Source organism: Haliotis rubra, unplaced genomic scaffold (genome assembly GCF_003918875.1).
Source record: "Haliotis rubra isolate DU_JTF1 unplaced genomic scaffold, ASM391887v1 Scf62, whole genome shotgun sequence".
In the NCBI taxonomy this organism is placed as follows: Eukaryota; Metazoa; Mollusca; class Gastropoda; order Lepetellida; family Haliotidae; genus Haliotis; species Haliotis rubra.
In genome coordinates this window covers 831,240-850,071 of record NW_025767324.1, presented here as the reverse complement: position 1 = coordinate 850,071, position 18,832 = coordinate 831,240, and the positions used below count along the sequence as shown (strand labels likewise).

The following is an 18,832-nucleotide window of genomic DNA, read 5'->3' as shown; positions in this document are numbered from 1 at the left end:
GTCTATATGACAACTGATGTTGATTGGTTGTGTTATCGTGGTCAATATAAAATACATACAGATTGGTTGTGATGTCTTGATCGATAGAAAAAAAGATGTTATTGTTTTGCAGTAAATGAAAAGTTCCCCAAATGCCCACCGTTTCGTAATTCCTGATCTAAAATGTGGATCGGGTGGCCATATGAACAACACTTGGAATGATTACCACAAAGAAATGGTTAATGGCTTGGTAAATATTGCGATTTGTACCACACGATGATATAGATCACTGCCATGGTGCCATCAGCGCTTTGAGCATGTACTAGTTGCGTGGATATGTGTGCTATACAAATATCCTATAATATTTATAATGGTGTTTGTTTGTTTAGGTCTCAGCACCAATTTGTTAGCAGCAGCATGTCTGTCTGTAAATTATTGATGCTGGTCCAACAAACTATTGATATTTAACTCAAGGTAGGTTACGTGTTTCTCCTCAGACTGATGTGGATACTGTCCTATTTTTAGGATTTAGTCATCTCATGATCAATCAAACCCTAAAACTAATATATTACCAGGTAAAAGGAAGTATATGAATACACAATGCCATTTAGAAGGTGGTCAAATGTAACACATGTTATATTTGGATTACACTTTCTCAGTAAAGTACAGATTCTAGTAATTTTGTTGGGTTGAGTCCCCTCCGAGATTCGAACCCACATCCTCAGAGTCAGGCACCTAATGGCCAGCACACAATCCCATGGTAGATGGGACTAAACCCAACAAAAGTACTAGAATCTGTAGTGTACTGAGCAAGCGTAATACCAAACATACAAAAGGAAGTGTACATCAATTTTATGTTGAACGCTAAGATGTACAAGTAATGGTTATGCGGCAGCATGTATAAGAAAAGGGTTACCATAATTATGTTGGGAACTAAGTGTTTCGTCGACTTTTATCACCATAGTAACCTTTTGATAACTTTTGAAAAAATTTGGTCAAGTCCATATTTACACTTTCTTTCGCAAGACAGTTTCCATCATACAGTCTTCAAACTACAAATAAATAAAGAAAATAGAAGCGACAAAACCCTTTCCATATTCATAAGAAATCTCGATTGTACAATTGTAACTATATCATTAGCAGATATATGTTTCAGCTGTATTTCAGTATGATGTTTGTGAACAAATCGAATCTGGACCAGACAATCAAGTGATTGTCACATGCGATACGATGAACAGAGCATGTATTTATGAATCACTATGGAATAGCGATGACACCAGGTGTTCCCATCCATCATAAACATATGCAAAGTCTAGTCAATTGTACGCCTGAAATAAGTCGGGAATGTACACTAAACACCATAAGAAACGTTACGCTCCTTCCTTAATGGCGGAGGTACCTATCTTCAGCTGGCGTTGTGATGCGTGGACGTCCACTTCTTGGTCTGTCTACGGTGACCCCAGTCTGTTTGAAGCCCTGAATATGTCTTATAAGCATGATATGGTGCCGTCCAAGGGAATTGGCAACAACATTGTATGTCGACCCCATCTGGCTCTTTCTCTCTCTCTTCAGCTGTTAATCGTGGAAATATTTCTCGTACTCGTGTATCATATCATGTATTCTAGGCTCTCTTCATACACTATAGAATCTACACGTGAAATGGATGCAAATACTGCTTGAATATTGATGCGTTTTGGCGATTGATATTGCTATGTGTAAACAGAAAATGGAAAAATGGTACTTTGCAAGCAAAAATGTTAACAAAGATAATTTTAGATGTTCCTAAACATTTGTTCACAATATCAAAGACACGTTTGACTTGTTTTCACTAATGCAAATCAGCAGAAAATGTTTTAAAAGACTGATTATATTACAACTTTACACACTCTACAAACAGTTTTTGTTTTAAAAGTTGAAAATGGTGACTTTAAATGGTTAATCTTTGTCCTAAAGCAGAATTTTATTTCAACCTTTCTTTTGGACATCAAAATCACTGTCATTGGTTTATTTTGGCATGGACGAATATAGGACAATTTAACTCTTCTGAAAAAGATGCATTTCACCTAAATATGAATGCATTTGAGACTTTGTTTTCGAGATTTGCATAAAGCTGTGTTGTTAGCTTTCTCGTAAACTAATATCATTGATAGTTTTTCAGTAATTTATAAAGGTAGGAGGGTAACGTTTCTTTTGGCGTCTAGTGTATAGTATAAGTCAAATAGGGAAGTACACCGGACATAATTTTTGTCACTGATGTATCAAATTTCAAAATGTCCTCCACATGTCTACCATACGATTTCTTGAAAGCTTTACTGGGGCGAAAGAGGTAATGTTTCAGAAATAGATTTCCACAGGACAGAACTTTACTAAGTGTTATTCAGTCTGTGCCAGTGAATTGTCGAGAAGTTTTAAGAAGCAAACAGTAAAACGCTATTGTGTGCCGTATTTATATGTTGATTAGCATCGGGCAAATGGGAGGCTGGGGGCGGCAGTGGGGGTAGCCTAATGGTTAAAGCGTTCGCTTGCCACGCCGAAGACCCGGGTTCGATTCCCCACATGGGTACAATGCGTGAAGCCCATTTCTGGTGTCCCCCGCCGTGATATTGCTGGAATATTGCTAAAGCGGCGTAAAACTCACTCGATTACTCGGGCATATGATAGTTATAACTTGGCCTATTTTTCTGACATCATGCTCATGGCATTTAATATTTATTAATTGATTGACATTTGTTATCGCTTGCCATTGATTCATAAAAGGAAACCACATTTTCGAAATATTTCGCGCAAAGTCCTAATGTGTTTTAATGATAGTGATTTAAACTTTTATATACATTTCCTTTTTTCGATATGGAAAGGGGATGGTCGACTCGGAGTTAGTATATTTGTTTTGTGTAGGTAAATCTGGTATCTCAGTCTGCTGGCACTATTAAACTGGCGTTAGACTTGACTAATACAAGCAGACCCATCTACACGCCTACGCACGCACACACACGCACGCACTCAGATGTGAGTTAGTGAGTTTAGTTTTACGCCGCACTCAGCAATATTCCAGCTATATGGCGGCGGTCTCTAAATAATCGAGTCTGGACCAGACAATCCAGTGATCAACAGCATGAGCATCGATCTGCGCAATTGGGAACCGATGACATGTGTCAACCATGTCAGCGAGTCTGACCACCCGATCCCGTTAGTCGCCTCTTACGACAAGCATGGGTTACTGAAGGTTCATTCTAACCCGGACCTTCAAGGGTCTCAGATGTGAAGGCACGTAGCTGTATAGGTGAAATATTCTTGAAAGCGAGTTTATTTAAAATAAACCCTTCATTTCATTTCACCTAATCTTTTGTAGTGCACAGTTTAGTTTTAAACGTTAGGAGCTATATTATAGATGCGTCAGTTTCAGCATGGGAAAATGACATTCTACCTATATGGCGATAACAAGGCTCAGATGAAACTGATACATCTGTTAACGTCAACATATATTGTTTCAAGGAGACTATAGTGTTCTGTAGATGTTAATATTAACCTTTTAATCCATACACTACCCTTTATTATAGACTATTGACATTTCAACAAGACCTCCTGTAACAAATAGAATTCCGTCTCAAATTCGAAAATACGATCCTTATTTATAACTTATTGATGATGATGATGATGATGATGATGATGATAATGATGATGATGATGATGATGATGATGATGATGATGATGATGATGAACACAATAAAATGAAAATGATCTCCAAAGTTTTTATGATTTTGTTAAGGAAAGAACAAGAGTAGAAAGGTGACTCCTGTAATGGCCCGCTTGAACCCGTGATCTGGAGGCTAGATGATTAAATAGATTCAATAGTGAGTGAGTGAGTATGTTTTTATGTCACTTTTAGCAATACACCAGCAACATCACGGCTGGGGACACCAGAAATAGGCTTCACATATTGCACCTATGTGGGGAATCGAACATGACGGGCGAATGCTTTAACAACTAGGCTACCTCACGGCCCCAAAATAGATTAAATAACACGGACGGAAGTATAGATGTTAGATTACTAGTTTGCCCATTCGATTGAAGAGACTAAAATATTATATATGAAAAACGTCACAAGTTCAGTTTACTTCTCTCTGCATTACTGCATTTTTTGCTTAATTACTACAAGTTTATGCAGTTGCTTCCTTGCAATGTGTGTGCGTGTGTGCGAGTGCGAGTGCGAGTGCGAGTGCGTGTGCGTGTGCGTACGTGGGGAATGGACAAGGCACAGGGGCAAGTACACTATATGCTATGCTAATATGAAGATTAGGGTTAAAATTGATCTTCAGCAAAACATGCTCATAAAAGGCTGCTAACGGGATCGAATGGTCAAACTCGCTGACAAGGCTGCTGCATGTCATCGTATATGTTCTCAGTGTCAATCACTGGATTGTCTGGCCTAGGCTCGATTATTTAAAGCAGCTGACCAATAGCTGGAATATTTGTTGAATGCGGCGTTAAACGACAAAGAAATGAAACTTCAGAATAAGTCAACAATCACCATAGAACTAGACTAAGATGGCGGGAAATATCGTAGAACTTAATTTATTAGGAGTCAACGAAATGTAGACAGATTGACTGCCATTGCTGATGGAGGTACACACTATAAGAACACTGTTGGCCAACAGTATGGATTTTCCTGACTCGTATCGCACTGGCTCCACACTATCATGAAACTGAATTGCTTTATTAATAAGTAACCTTTGAGGCAATGGATCAATATTTTAAAATAGACTAGATTTATTTCATAATGGTATTTTTCAAATGCTTTCAATCCACTTTTTATTTTTTATTTCTGAATTTCAGTGTGTCTGACACGTAGACAATAGCAATTTCCTGGGACATACTGTTTCTCGATCCTTAAATTGTTAAATATTTTTAATGGTTATTATTTCTTTTAGAAATGTCACCTCTTCCAAACCCGTTGAAACTGAATTCAGTGAATCGATTAAATGCAGTGGTACTAGAACCAGCATGAATGAACGGCCGACCGAACGAATGGTCTATATTTTAGGGCTGGATATTGCCCTGATTCTCATATTGCGATATATTGCAATAATTCAAGAGATATTGCAATACATATTGTGATATATTGACTGGAAGGTTTCTGTCCAAGTGCGTACATCATAAATTTTTAATAGCTCTCTGTGTGCGACATCATCTTCTTAGTTGCTGTTACACCATTTTTTCAGGCTTCCTGTCCCCATTATGTATGGGTGTATGCCAGTGGTGTACAGATAAATGATATAGAGCCTTAATGTGGAATGTTTCATTGAAGTAAATGTATTGCAACAAAGTTTTGCGAACATAATGATAAAGGTAATACGCTTCAACAGAGTGCACTTCAATGCAGTATTTAATTATTGTTACTGTTTGTCAGTGATTCATTCAGATTCATCTCCAGTATAAACATGTGTTGACATGAACTGTTGTAAAATGAAACAAACACATGATTTAGGTGAATTACTTGAGCTTAAAATCTCATGTGACCTCCAATAACTAAGATCCTTCACTAGAATGTCATTGCACAGTCCTACAAAATTTATAAGACTTTGGCCTTTATCATAAATTGATAACATATGTCCCATTATGAAACAAAACCCAAAAACCCCAAAATAATGTGAATTGTGAAATGGTCACCAAGAGCCAGTAGCTGTACTTATAAGTCCAAATAAAGATTAGTCAAAATTTTTAAGGGCATTTAGAAATGGAATGCATAAGAAAAGCAAGATTTATGGATGTCAACTTTGTTATTGTGAATATTCATGACCTGCTAAAGGAGCAAGCATACACTCCGAAACGTTGTGTTATTCACAACAATAAGTTGACATCCATAAATCTTGCTTTTCGTGAAAGATTGGTCCATTTAAGCCCACTTAATTCCCAAAACGTCACATATGAAACCATTCAAACTCCAAAACTTAAAGCATTTGGTAGAATATTTGGCACTTTTGGAGCCACTTATAAGGACACTTCCACTCGTAAAATATTACATGAAACAGAAAAGAAAGCATATTTGGCACTTTTAGAGCTCATTTTGTTGCTGTGGAAATCAAGGGTAGATAATTCAAAGGGGAGCTAACTCTGGATGATGCAATATATTGCAGAATCTGAACCATATCGCAATAATCGTATCGCGAGATACTTTACCGGTATATACCGGTTTACCGGTAAGATTGCACAGCCCTACTATATTTCCTCCAATGGTTATAGAGTGTAGAATTATTACAAATGCGTTAATATATATTTAGACTAAGATCAGTTCAGAAGCTATTGAAAAGAACATAAATTTAGATATGATACATCAATAGATTTGCTGAGCAAGATAAAGCCACTCCGGACCTTCCCCGAAACATTTTTTACACACTGAATGTAAACTACCTTGCAAAAGAATTTATCACTTTTAATGTAATTGTATAAAAAAACCGCTGGCACAGGTTTAAACCCAAGCAGAAAACATTCGCCAAAACGCAACATGGTCCCAATAACAACGCTGCTGTCCGAAAGATTCGAAAAACGCAATTGTGGTCTAAATGCACGTGCATGATAGTGGCATAATTACCGATGTGGACAGAGCAGGCATGCGGTAGCCAAAAAACACCACGAATATGCCAAGACTTACGCAGATCCACCACCGGAACAGATTTGTGACGGCGACATGACTAGGACACGCCATCAACAGACGAAGAGTCCTTCGACGTTTTGGTATGGCTGGTAAACAAGCCTACCATCCCTTCCGAGAAATGGCTTTGGCCCGTTTACGCAGTCAACGCAGACTGCAACAGGCACGAACTTTACGGTGGCCGCGATGTGACTGGGAGAGAGTGTTTGTTCCGAACGATGTGAGAGGAGGGCGACTGGCGCGAAACTGCGTTCAAGAAGTTCATCCGTTCGATGGAGGAGGCGTCATGGTATGGAACGGCATCTGTGGCCAGAGAACAACAAGAGGAAATCTGAATGCTCAGCGATAGAGGGGTGAACTGTTGAGATCTTTTGTTGTTCCCTTTATTCGACAGCCAAGAGGAGTCATTTTGCAGCACGACAACGCAAAGTCTCACATCGCTAGAATTGTTCCAGAATACCTGCACAACGTTAACGTCAACGTATTGCCTTGGCCAGCACGTCCTCCATACATGAACCCATTGATCATCTTCATCGTCAGCTGAGACAGCGCATACCACCATCGACAGGAACTTGAACGGACTCTCATAGAACCCGGATTCCTGCTGACGTTATCCGCCGACCGATGACGTCAATGGAGAGACGTGTGTTGGTGTGTATGGATGTCCTGGGGGGTCACACTCGCTATTGATGACGTGTCCCCTGACTCCTGTCTCATGATGTGACTCTTTATGCAATTTTTGAATGAACTCGGATTTGTGTATTATATAATTTCGACCCCTTGACTCTTTCTGAAGGAATTGCGGCAAATGCAAGACCAGCATTACAATGGGTTTTCAGTCAAATCATTGGAAAATGATATCTGTTTGTAAAATATTTATCATAAATCTTACATACGTCTTTGTTTCTATTTTGTTGTCAAATGAAGTCAGTGGTAACATTCTTTTGCCCGGTAGCTTATATTCTACAGGTGCAGTAGAAACTGCAGGTTCTTGGAACTGAATTCTCTGAAGATGGCGTTAACGAACGTAGTCCGTGTTGGTAGTTCCATGCATTCTACGATATGTATAGTTCATTATGTCTGACAAAGAATAAAATATCAAATTCATACTGGAAGAGGTTACTTCTTCCAACCAATTCAAACGGTACATCAGCTAATTGATTAAATTCAAAGATACAGTAGATTTGTGTCTGTACACAAAATTCTCGGAATAAAGATATTGTTTAAGAAAACAATCATGATATTCTACATCTTCCAAATAATCAATGGCATTCATGCCAAAAGTATGATATATCAGTAAAAATAACACATGGGCAAACTGACTAGCGAAGATTGTTTATGAGTGTTTTAATTTCTGAATTCATAAATCTTTGAGTGTAAAGAAGTGTTTAAATGATTTATTCATATGAGTCATTGGCTGATTAGCAATTTGAACTATAAATATGCTTCGTTCCGCATAGAGTTCCGACTTTTTACTTGCATCGGTGCGTTCAGTACATTCCGTTATAGTGTTGACGGTTTGACACGAATTTTCGCTAACAGAACAGCAACGGACTTTTCAAAAAACAGGAATTGCGACGCGGAAATTAATTCACACTACCAAACGTCGCATAGTAACTGGCTTTATACTTTAAAGCATCTGGTAATTGTAGAATATCGTATTATATTCTATATTGTGAGTGAGTGAGTATGGTTTTACGCCGTTTTAAAGCAATATGCCATCAATATCACGGCGTGAGACACCAGAAATGGGCTTCACACATTGTGCCCACTTAGGGAATCAAACTTGGGTCTTCGATAGGGCTGTGCAATATTACCGCTAAACCGGTATATACCGGTACAGTTTCTCGCGATACGATTATCGCGATATGGTTCAGATTCTGCAATACTAGTATATTGGGTCATCCAGAGTTAGCTCACTTTGAATTATCTGCCCCTGATTTCAATGGCAAAAAAATGGTCTCTAAAAGTGCCAAATATACTTTTATTTCTGTTGGTTTCGGGTAACATTTTAGAAGTGGAAATGTGATTATAAGTGGCTCCAAATGTTCCAAATGTTCTACCAAATGCTTTACGTTTTGTGGGTTTGAATGGTTTCATTTGTGACATTTTGGAGGAATTAAGTGGTCTCAGATGGATCAATTTAGTATTTGGACTTATAGATAGTCTCTGACTCTGAGTGACCATTTCATAATTCACATTATGTTGTTGTTTTTTTGGTTTCATAATGTGACAAATGGATCAATTTATCATAAAGGTCTAAGTCTAAGGACTGTATAATTACATTCTAGTCAAGAATCTTAGTTATTGGAAGTCACATGCGATTTTAAGCTTAAGTAGTTAAACTAAATCATGTTTTGTTTCATACTGGAGATGAATCTGAATGAATCACTGACAAACAGTATCAATAATTACATACTGCATTGAAGTGCATTATGGTGAAGCAAACAACACTGACCATGAAAACCATGTTATACTATAACCTTTATCATTAAGTTCGCAAAACTTTGTTGCAATACTTTAGTCAAACATTCCACGTTAAGGCTCTATATAATTTTATTTATCTGTCACAATGGGGACGGGGACCTGAAAGTATGGTGTAACAGCAACTAAGAAGATGATGTCGCACACAGAGAGCTATTATGAATGTACGATGTACCACTTGGGCAGAAACCTTCCAGTCAATATACCACAATATGTATTGCAATATCTCTTAAATTATTGCAATATGAAAATCAGGGCAATAGGTTATCTCCCAATTGATAGACACCCATTTGACAGACACCCAATTGACAGACACTGAACCAGAAGGTTAATTAGGGTAACACCTACGGGTATAATGGAACAATCCACTGTCTAGTGAGTAGAGCAGCGAGAGCCTGACACAGGTTCGTTATTGATAAGTTTGATTGTGGGTAAATAGAACTTTGTTGAAATAGAACTTTGTTGAAATAGAACTTTGATTAAATAATAAATGATTTCACTTCTCAAAATTGATTTTACTATCAATTATTATCGAATATAAAAACAGCTTTGTCACTGGTTTGACTGTGTTTATTGATAGAAAAGACCCCTCCCGATAATAGCATATGTACAACAGAAGTTAACTGAGAAAACGTTTTGTTGGAGAGATATAGATAGATATGTACATATTTGGAAACATTCTGATTTGCAGTAAATTAGACACCCGCAGTGCCATGTAAGCTACGATTAATACCAATCAGTGTTCTTATTTTAACAATACTTTCTAAAGATTGTAACAGTTTATGTCTGTGAGTAGTATACAATGGACATTCAAGGAAGTAATGAAAAACATTCTCACATCCATGGCCACATTCACATGATGCGTCATATTTTAAATATTTATTCTAAATATATCGTAATTAAGTGCACTCGTCATATATGTGTGCAAAACATATAACTTCTTTATTCCATATGAATAATATTTAGGTTCACATTTGTCTTTATTTGATTAAATAAATAAATAATATAGCTTCAGTTTGTTCCTGTGTTTTTATTTGGACTATTCCATTATAATGTGAAGGTAACAGGTAGTAGATAATCTGTTCACTGAACCGTAAATGTTGTTGTTTTAAGGTGTCTGCGAACTGGCTGTCTGCGTAATGGGAGGACACCGGGCAATATCCAGCCCTAGTCTTCGGCGTGACGAGCGGATGCTTAACCATGCGGTCAAGTTTGTTAAGACAAGCACCACTTCGAGATTTCCTCGCACATTAGGTTGCATGGTGCAACAGAAATGTGTAGCTCAATTATACATTAGATCATCATATAGATGTCTGTTTTCACTTTCATCCTTACTAGACTGGTTTCAGTTTGTTAATATTATCTAAACCCTTTGTCAACTCAGAACAGTCCCTTAACAACACTTAGGGGAATCCCTGATGTGGTCCTGGCAACATGTTTGTCTTAAGTGGCGACTGAGTTGTTTAGGTGGTAATACTCTCTGATTTGAGTGACTGCATCGTATCCCAATTTCGTGGATCGAAACTCATGATGCCAGTCACTGGTTTGTCTGGTCCAGACTCGATCATATAAATGCCGCTGACAAAAAAGCTGGACTCACCCACGCACGCACGCACACTGCAATACGAATAGTGAGTGAATAAGGTTTTCGACGCTTTGAGCAATATTCCAGCAAAATCATGGCGGGGGAAACAACTCGCATATGAATGTCGTTTTCTGATTGGCTGAGCCAATCGATGTACCCCGCTTACAAGCGAGTAACATTTGTTATGTTACCCGCTGGAAATGCCGAACTGTGGGAATTCGTTTGGTACTTCGTGTTAGCAGTGTTTGGGCTGTTGCCTAACCCCGGTACCCCTTATTATGATCGAATACCCGTGCTTCAAACAGTTCAAAATTAACGTTGACGTGTTCGGTAAGATAAATATGTTGTTCACTGGTCCCTCGGGGCCTATGGGTTGATGTACCCTCGTGACCAGTGAACAACTTATATTGTACCCATGTGGGGAATCGAACCTTGGTCTATTTAACTATAAGGCCACTCACCGACCTCCAATGCGAATCGAACTCCATCTCTAAACAGTTGCGTCTTTCACGACAGGTTAAGTGAGTCATTACTCCTGATGAGTAATTAATACGTGTTCATGTTGACGAAACAGTTTATATTTAGAAGTGTATAAATATTTTGGTACCGTGATACAGACAAACGATTGCTCATTTTCAGATAAACAAATGAAATTATTTACATCGTTTCCTGGTATCAATACAAAGTGTGCATATTTTACAGTGAGTGAGCGAGTATGGTTTTACGCCGCTTTTAGCAATATTCAAGCAATATCACAGGGGGGACATCAGAAATGGGTTTCACACATTGTACACATGTTGGGAATCGAGCCCGGGTCTTCGGCGTAACAAGCGATCGCCTTAACCACTAGGCTACTCCATCGCACCATAAGACATTGTTACTGAAAGCAGACGCCTCTTAGTCGCAGTAACTTGTATGTCACAGATAGTATATACATCTAATGTGGGTGGATGGGTAGGTAGGTAGGTAGGTAAATTGGGGTTGGTTGGTTGGAGTGAAGATAGATAGGTAGGTAGGTAGGTAGTTAGGTATGGAGGTAGATAGGTAGGTAGGTACGCAGGCAGGGTGGTAGGTAGGTAGGTGGGTGGGTAGGTAGGGAGGCAGGTAAGTAGGTGGGTAGGATGCTGGTGGGATGGTAGGGGTTTAGGTATATTGGTAGATAGGTAGGTAGGTGGGTTGGTTGGTAGGAATGTTGGGAACGAAGGTAGATTGAGAGGTAGGTAAGTAGATTCGTTAGTAGGTAGGTTGACAAGTAGGTAGGCAGGTGGGTGTGTTGCTGGGTAGTTAGGTAGGTAAGTAAGTAGGTGGGTGGGTGAGTGAGGAGTAGGCAGGCCGGTGGGTGGTTAGGTGGGTACTTGGTAGGTAGATCGGTGGACAGAAGTAATCCTGGATGTGAGGAAGGAAGGAAGTACGGATGGATGGATGGAGTGAACTCGTTGTGGGTTTATACATTAGAGCGGAGGTCGGTACTAGTACACGAACGATCAACTCCTAATACATGTATGTCACTTGTGATGCATGTAATCTGAATATCGAGATCGAGCTTCACAAGTTACAACAACAGCACAAACAAGTAAATTGTGACGTAACAGGCAGGGTTAAGGTGATATATTGTAATTACCGAATGGATTGTACCATACTACATCCCATGTAATGCCCTTTCCCAAATCTAAAGGTTGAGGTTGATGTTTCACGTGACCGTGCAGCATTGACCTTGATTTTGTTTGTTGTTTACTGCCGCATTCAGCAATATTCCAGCTACATGTGTATAAAGATTCGAGTCTGTACCAGACAATCTAGTGATGTACATCATGACCATCGACCAGCGCACTTCGGACATGCATTAACCAATTCCGAGCTTGATCACCCGATCTCGTTAGTCGCTTGGGTTTCTGAAGACCAATTCTAACCCAAGTCACATTGCTCAGATCAGAGTTTACTGATCACTATGTAATTGATAGTGAAATGTCGGCAAAGTGGGTTCGGAAGATACATCTTCCCTTTACGCGAACACCGGGTGTCATCACTTAAGGTCAGTTATCGATTTATATAAAGTTCATGACTGTGTTGCCTTTCGCGTTCAATCGAATATATACTCACACGAAAAAGCACGCAAGTCGAGCATAAAGCATACATGTATGCAATGTTCAGAAATACCAACAGGGTCAGATAGACAAACAACTGAGTGAAGACATTTCATTGGCTGCAAAGACTGATGGCATCATTAAGTTTCCGAATGTTAAGGGGTACTCAGGTTCTGGTCAATAGCCAATATGTCAATACCTAGTGTGACCAGGCTGGTTTCTCTCAATTCGAGTTAAGCGTGGCATGGTGGAACAAGGAGTGACAGGCCCAATTTTTGTGCACAGTCTTTACCCACTAATGTTGGTGACAATTCGTGCATGTTCGATTTCACGCGAAATGTGTGCATGATACCCCATTGCTCATTGGTATGGTGCGTTTTGGTGATTCCTTCTTTTGATGTGTTTCTACTGGGACCTTCCAAAACGCAAACAAAAATTATTGATAACACCATCAGGCTTCACCGTATGCCAGATACTCACATCAATTTAGGGTTTCGAGTTTGTTTCCCATTTGGCTAAAAACGTATGCGTGTGGGTATATTTCGGCAGACAGTTTGGGACAATGTAATGATTATTGTCTCATTAGACTATTAACTATGGAATCCTAGAAGGGACATTGTCGCCCAGACAAAAACAAGCAAAACGTTCTAAAATGAACCAAATCGCGACTGTACGACAACACCACAATGTCCCTTCTAGGATTCCAAACTTGTATCTACGTACTTTATATTCTCACCGGGCCGATGGGTCAGCCTAGTGGCAAAAGCGTTTTCGCGTCATTCCGAAGGAACGAGTTCGATTCCACAAAATGGTAAATTTTGTAAAACTCACTTTTTTGAATCCCTCGGGATATCAGTGGAATTATTGGTACCAGTGGTGTTAGGTCATACTCAATCTGTCTCTTTTCACATCTTATTTTCGCCTCTCACTTTTAAATACTGTGTCAAATTGTAAGGAACGTTCATAAACAAAACACTGATCCCTTGCCACTGAGATTAAGAAAGCTCCTTACTTCATTGAATATTCACCTACTTTCGGTTGTAACGCTACAGTGGTCTATAGTTTAGTGAACTTCTTGCTGGTGGAGTACGGTATGGGCGGTATGAATGGGAATTCCGATAAGCTACGGAGATTTCTGGACATCAGAAAGGAACTTCTGAAATCTACAAGCGATCTCATCATCAGGGAGATTAAGAGACCTCCTTATCTCATTGATCATTCAGCTAGTTTCGGTTGTAACACTACAGTGATCTATAATTTTGTGAACTTCTTGTTGGTGGAGTTCGGTATAGGTGGTATCAATTTGAATTCCAACAAGATACGGAGATGTTCGGACATCGGAAAGCAACTTCTGAAATCTCCAAGCGATCTCATGACCAGTGAAATAAGATACCTCCTTAGTTCATTGAACATTCAGCTAGTTTCAATGGTAACTCTACAGTAGAAAGACGTTAACAAGATTTTCACCCTATAACCCTGCGACTGTAAACATAAACCTAGCCTGAAGATATGTCGAAGTGGATAACTACAAAATGTAACAGTAATTGTTGGGCGAGGAGTTAAGGTAGTTCCTACATTCCTGACAATGATTCCCGGGTTCCTCTTACCACGATTTCCAAGAACGTCATAAGACTCTTGGTCAGAAGTGGTTCGATCAAGATTGCAAAATCAAGGCTTGAGAAAGTCCTCCAGAAAGTATTATCTGTAGACATGAGGAAATTTCAATTCCCTTTTTTGACGTGAACCACTGACTGTTTACTGGTGAACAACTGACTGTTTACTGGTGAACCACTGCTTCTGCATACGGTACAGAGCAGGATACGCTCACCTTTTCGCGAACACCTTGGTATCATCACTATATCACGTTGTTCATAAACACATTTCCGGATTGTACAATCGACTCTGCTTATATGGCAATACGAGCAACCAGGACAGTGAATTATAGATGAACAGTAGGACCCTACACCCCAAATAGCTCATACCAACAGGACATTTAAACTGTAGTTGCTTCTGACTGATGGTCTGGGGAGAATGTACTCAGTATCAGTGATCAAGACACTAAATAAAACGATATACTGTTCGAAAGAGTGATCCATTTTGTTCAGTTGTGGACAATGAAAAGCGTGGTCACTTGTCACTCAGAAATGAGAGTCATAGGACACTGTTTACGCGATACTAATGTCCAATATTGTCATCTGCATTGTCGGCCTTTCCGTTAAACAGTGAAACAACAGAGCGTTGGTTGGGTTTAAGCCCACTTTCAGAAAGGCCGCTGGGAATGGAAACCGTAAAACCAAGAATTAATTGACCAAGTAGGTATCCGCGAATTCAGTACACGTATTAAATCCTCCATGATTGTTTTTTGTGTTCTGCGGGATTTTCAGATATTTGCGCAGTCCCATATTTATGAATTTTTAAACCTAACTTTCTTTGATATATTTTACACATTCGAATGTATCCTGAATACATATAGATTACAAGAGCCATGAACTTACCCACACACAAACACACATTTGGTATTATAAAGAAGATCAAATGTACCGTTATATTAGAACAACGTAAGTCACAGCACTAAGAAGTTAAATTCTCGTGATAAAAGATGAATGATGTAAGTCGGAGAGAGAGAGCTATAAATTGTCTCCTCAGGGTACATCTGTTCTTAGGTTCATGTGTTTCCACCTCTTGGTCTGACATATTTCTAGATCCTTTTTCAAATCTTACCAAAACGAACCCCGGTTCATTTTGGGACCTCCCGGTAATATTTAAAAGCTATTTTCAAATCGGTTGTATACAGGCTATAAAGGTTCAGTCTTTGAAATATTAATATTCTTTATGAGTCTGAAAATGAGGACACAAACAGATATATGACAATAATCTGGCATTACGTTGGTTACCTCCAACCCAATGAAATTTGAGAAGGTCGAGACAATATAATTTTCTTAAAAAACATCATGTCATACCCGCCACCATTTTACAAAAACAAATTTGAATACAATAATCATTTAACCCGGGCACTGTTTAACGTATAGAACCACAGGTTGACGAAACAAATCTTGACATATTTCTTGACATTTAGCGACAAGCATTTAAGTGCGCATATTTCACAGCAGCATGTTAGAAATGTCAAAATCTTTGCTCACCTATATATAACTGTAGAATTAACACCAACGCCGGTACGATCGAGCTTGACCCTAACCGATTATTCCAATGTATTTCCATTGCGGCAGTTATAAGGTCCGCTACCTCATCCTGTCAGTGTCTTCTGCTATCCCGGAGCAGACGACAGTTAGCAGACGTGTTTCCTGATCGCCCGGGCAATATCACAGACGATCATGCTGCTCCGCGAGTTTCTGCGCATATATTGATTATCTAGGCTTCAGGTGGTCGTTGAGGGAGGTATATGTTGCAACGGTGTCATACACTTTCGGGTAGATTTCAAAGCAAATGAGTTTTTTCTTCAATAGTACGTGGAATTAAATTGTCCCTAGGGAAGACCACTGGGTTGGGCAGAGCATTTTTTATTCATGCTTTGGGGAAATGAGTTTGAGCTATCAACAGGGCGGTTTTATTGCATTGGGTGAAAGCTATATGCGGTTTTTCGACAAACGAGTGCGTGGTGAATAGTGGGGTCTGGGTTAGATCATGCGCAAACCCAGCCAGTCGAACGCTTTCCACTTACGGTGCATTCTAACGGGGTAACAACGCATGGCATACGACTTGTATTAACATTAAAGATCTTTGCGACTTTGGGTTTGTGTAGTTTTAAGTCGCATACAACGCGCGAGATACTTAACAACATGGTTTTGTCCAGTAAAGAAGAGACGCTCGCGTTAAAGGGAAACTCATCTGGAGCAATTCCCTGGGACTGGTTGTTGCTTTTGTCATTGTTTTTCCCCAGCGACTACCCCTACGATACCCCAGAATTCTTGACTGGGGTGTGATCACCCCAATAGGTAGTATAAGGGCGCATCCTTACATTGATCAAAAGACATGGAATACAGTCCCGTCTTCGTCTTAGCTACCTATTTGCCCTTTAATATTTCCATCTTCATTATTTTGATAACAAATCAAAACATTTTGAAGTTTAACTACATCTAGCAGTGGTAAAATATGTTAGAATTGAAAGAAAAAGAAGTCAGTGTACGTCTTTATATTGTTGCCTTATCAACCCAGCATAATTAATTTATTACTATATTTGTATGCACTTTGGATCTTCATGAAGAAGTAAACGATTTGTTCAAGTGATTTAATAAAATGACTGTAATATCTAGATATTTTATAGATTGCCTAAGTGAATCATATTTCTCTCAAAATTAAAACCGACTAAAGTTACAGCAATAATATGCAGTTATTACTTTGTTCCATTCATATGTAGCCATCAGTATCCACAATAAAAGGATATGCCATTCATCTGCAGCTAACAAAGAAACCTGTTCCATGTCATGTGTCTAATATGGAAAAAAATATAACGTTATGACCAGTGATAGTTTCTCAACTGACAACGCCACTATGTTTCAGGGCCCCGTTTCAGAAAGCTACCGTAGCGCTCCGACTGCCGTACCTCCTATACTGTAACATACACTTACGCCAGCCGTAGCGCTACGATAGCTTAGTGAAACGGGGCCCAGGTGATTCATATTGGTGTATAGTCTCACTGTCCACCCAGGATAGCACATCTGACAACTTTTTACATGATGTCCGCCATTCTTAAAATAGATTTAGCAATCAATCAACATATTGGCGGTTAATCCTTTGAAGGAAGGACGTTGTTTTTACACAGGCACTTTACGACTTTACGACAGAATGTTGGTGTATACGTTTCTTGTGACCTTAAATGTAGAAGGGTCTTAAGTGTAGAATAGTCATGAATATTCTACACTTAAGACCATTCTACATTTAAGGTCACAACTAGTGATCAACAAATATGAGCACTCATCTAGGTCAGTCACCCCCTCCAGTTACGTGTATGAGACGATGTACTTTCGTTAGGTCTAGTTTTTTGCGAGGGTGCGGTTGGCCCGATTTACTGGGCAGTGTCACCACATACGTTAGTAAACCTATCCTATATACATTAACGCTACCGACTGACGAATCCGCTGTGCAAGATAAGGTAAGGTAATACATCAATCAATGGTTTATCAGTTAATCCTTTGATCGATGGTTTTTTTCTTTCTTAACTCAGTTGATAATTCCTCTTGCTGTACTTCCATGCGAATATAACATAACATGTAATGCATTTGCCACATCAGACCTCAATTTATAATGTTGAGTGTTTACTCCAGACACGAGAAATGCTAAATGGGAACCTTTGTTGGGTAATCTGAGTGGTGTTAACACTAATTATACCTGTTATAAATGCATTAACTGACCATCAAGGGAGTAGTAATCGCAGTATTTTGGGATACGAACGGAACTTCATTATTGTATAAGAAATACATATAAGCATTTGCTGTGTACTAAAGTTAAAAATGTATATACCTATTTTTTAGATGTTTCTAGCAATGGCAATGTGGGATTTATTTGCTTTACACATTCAAATAAATCAAAAGTGTGTTTTTAATAGGTCAATATATATAATATTGCTGCATGACATGATCAGATATTGAGGTAAAAATAACCCACACGGATCTCATTGTTGAGGGAGTTAGTGAGTTTAGTTCTACGCCGCACTCAGCAATATTCCAGCTATATGGCGGCGGTATGGAAATAATCGAGTCTGGACCAGACAATCCAGTGAGCATTAGCATGAGCATCGATCTACGCAATTGGGATACGACGACATGTGTCAACAAAGTCAGCGAGCCTGACCACCCGATCTCATTGTTTAGGTTGAAGAAATGTTGTCATGTGTATATGCATATAAACAAGGCTAAATGACAAGTCATGACAGCTGGACGACGTAATTAGATAGTTGGCACGGAGCATAAAACGCTCTAGATCAACGCCCCTTTAACTTCAGTATGTATATCACCGCCACTAAAAAGAAGAGAATAAAGCCTACGCCGGCGTTGGTTCGACGACGGATTTTGGGGGCGAAACAGCGTTTAAAGG

General features: G+C 39.1%; 1 protein-coding gene across 1 annotated transcript in view; it reads right to left on the bottom strand.

Moving 5' to 3' along the window:
• The window catches only part of LOC124256167, a 45,792-nt gene extending 29,691 nt beyond the window's left edge, over nt 1-16,101 (bottom strand). Inside the window, exon 1 of the mRNA XM_046690125.1 lies at nt 15,922-16,101. Within this exon, the coding sequence (XP_046546081.1) occupies nt 15,922-16,000 (79 nt within the window). The 5' untranslated portion in view covers nt 16,001-16,101. The remainder of the gene's footprint in view (nt 1-15,921) is intronic.
• Nucleotides 16,102-18,832: the final 2,731 nt, after the last annotated feature.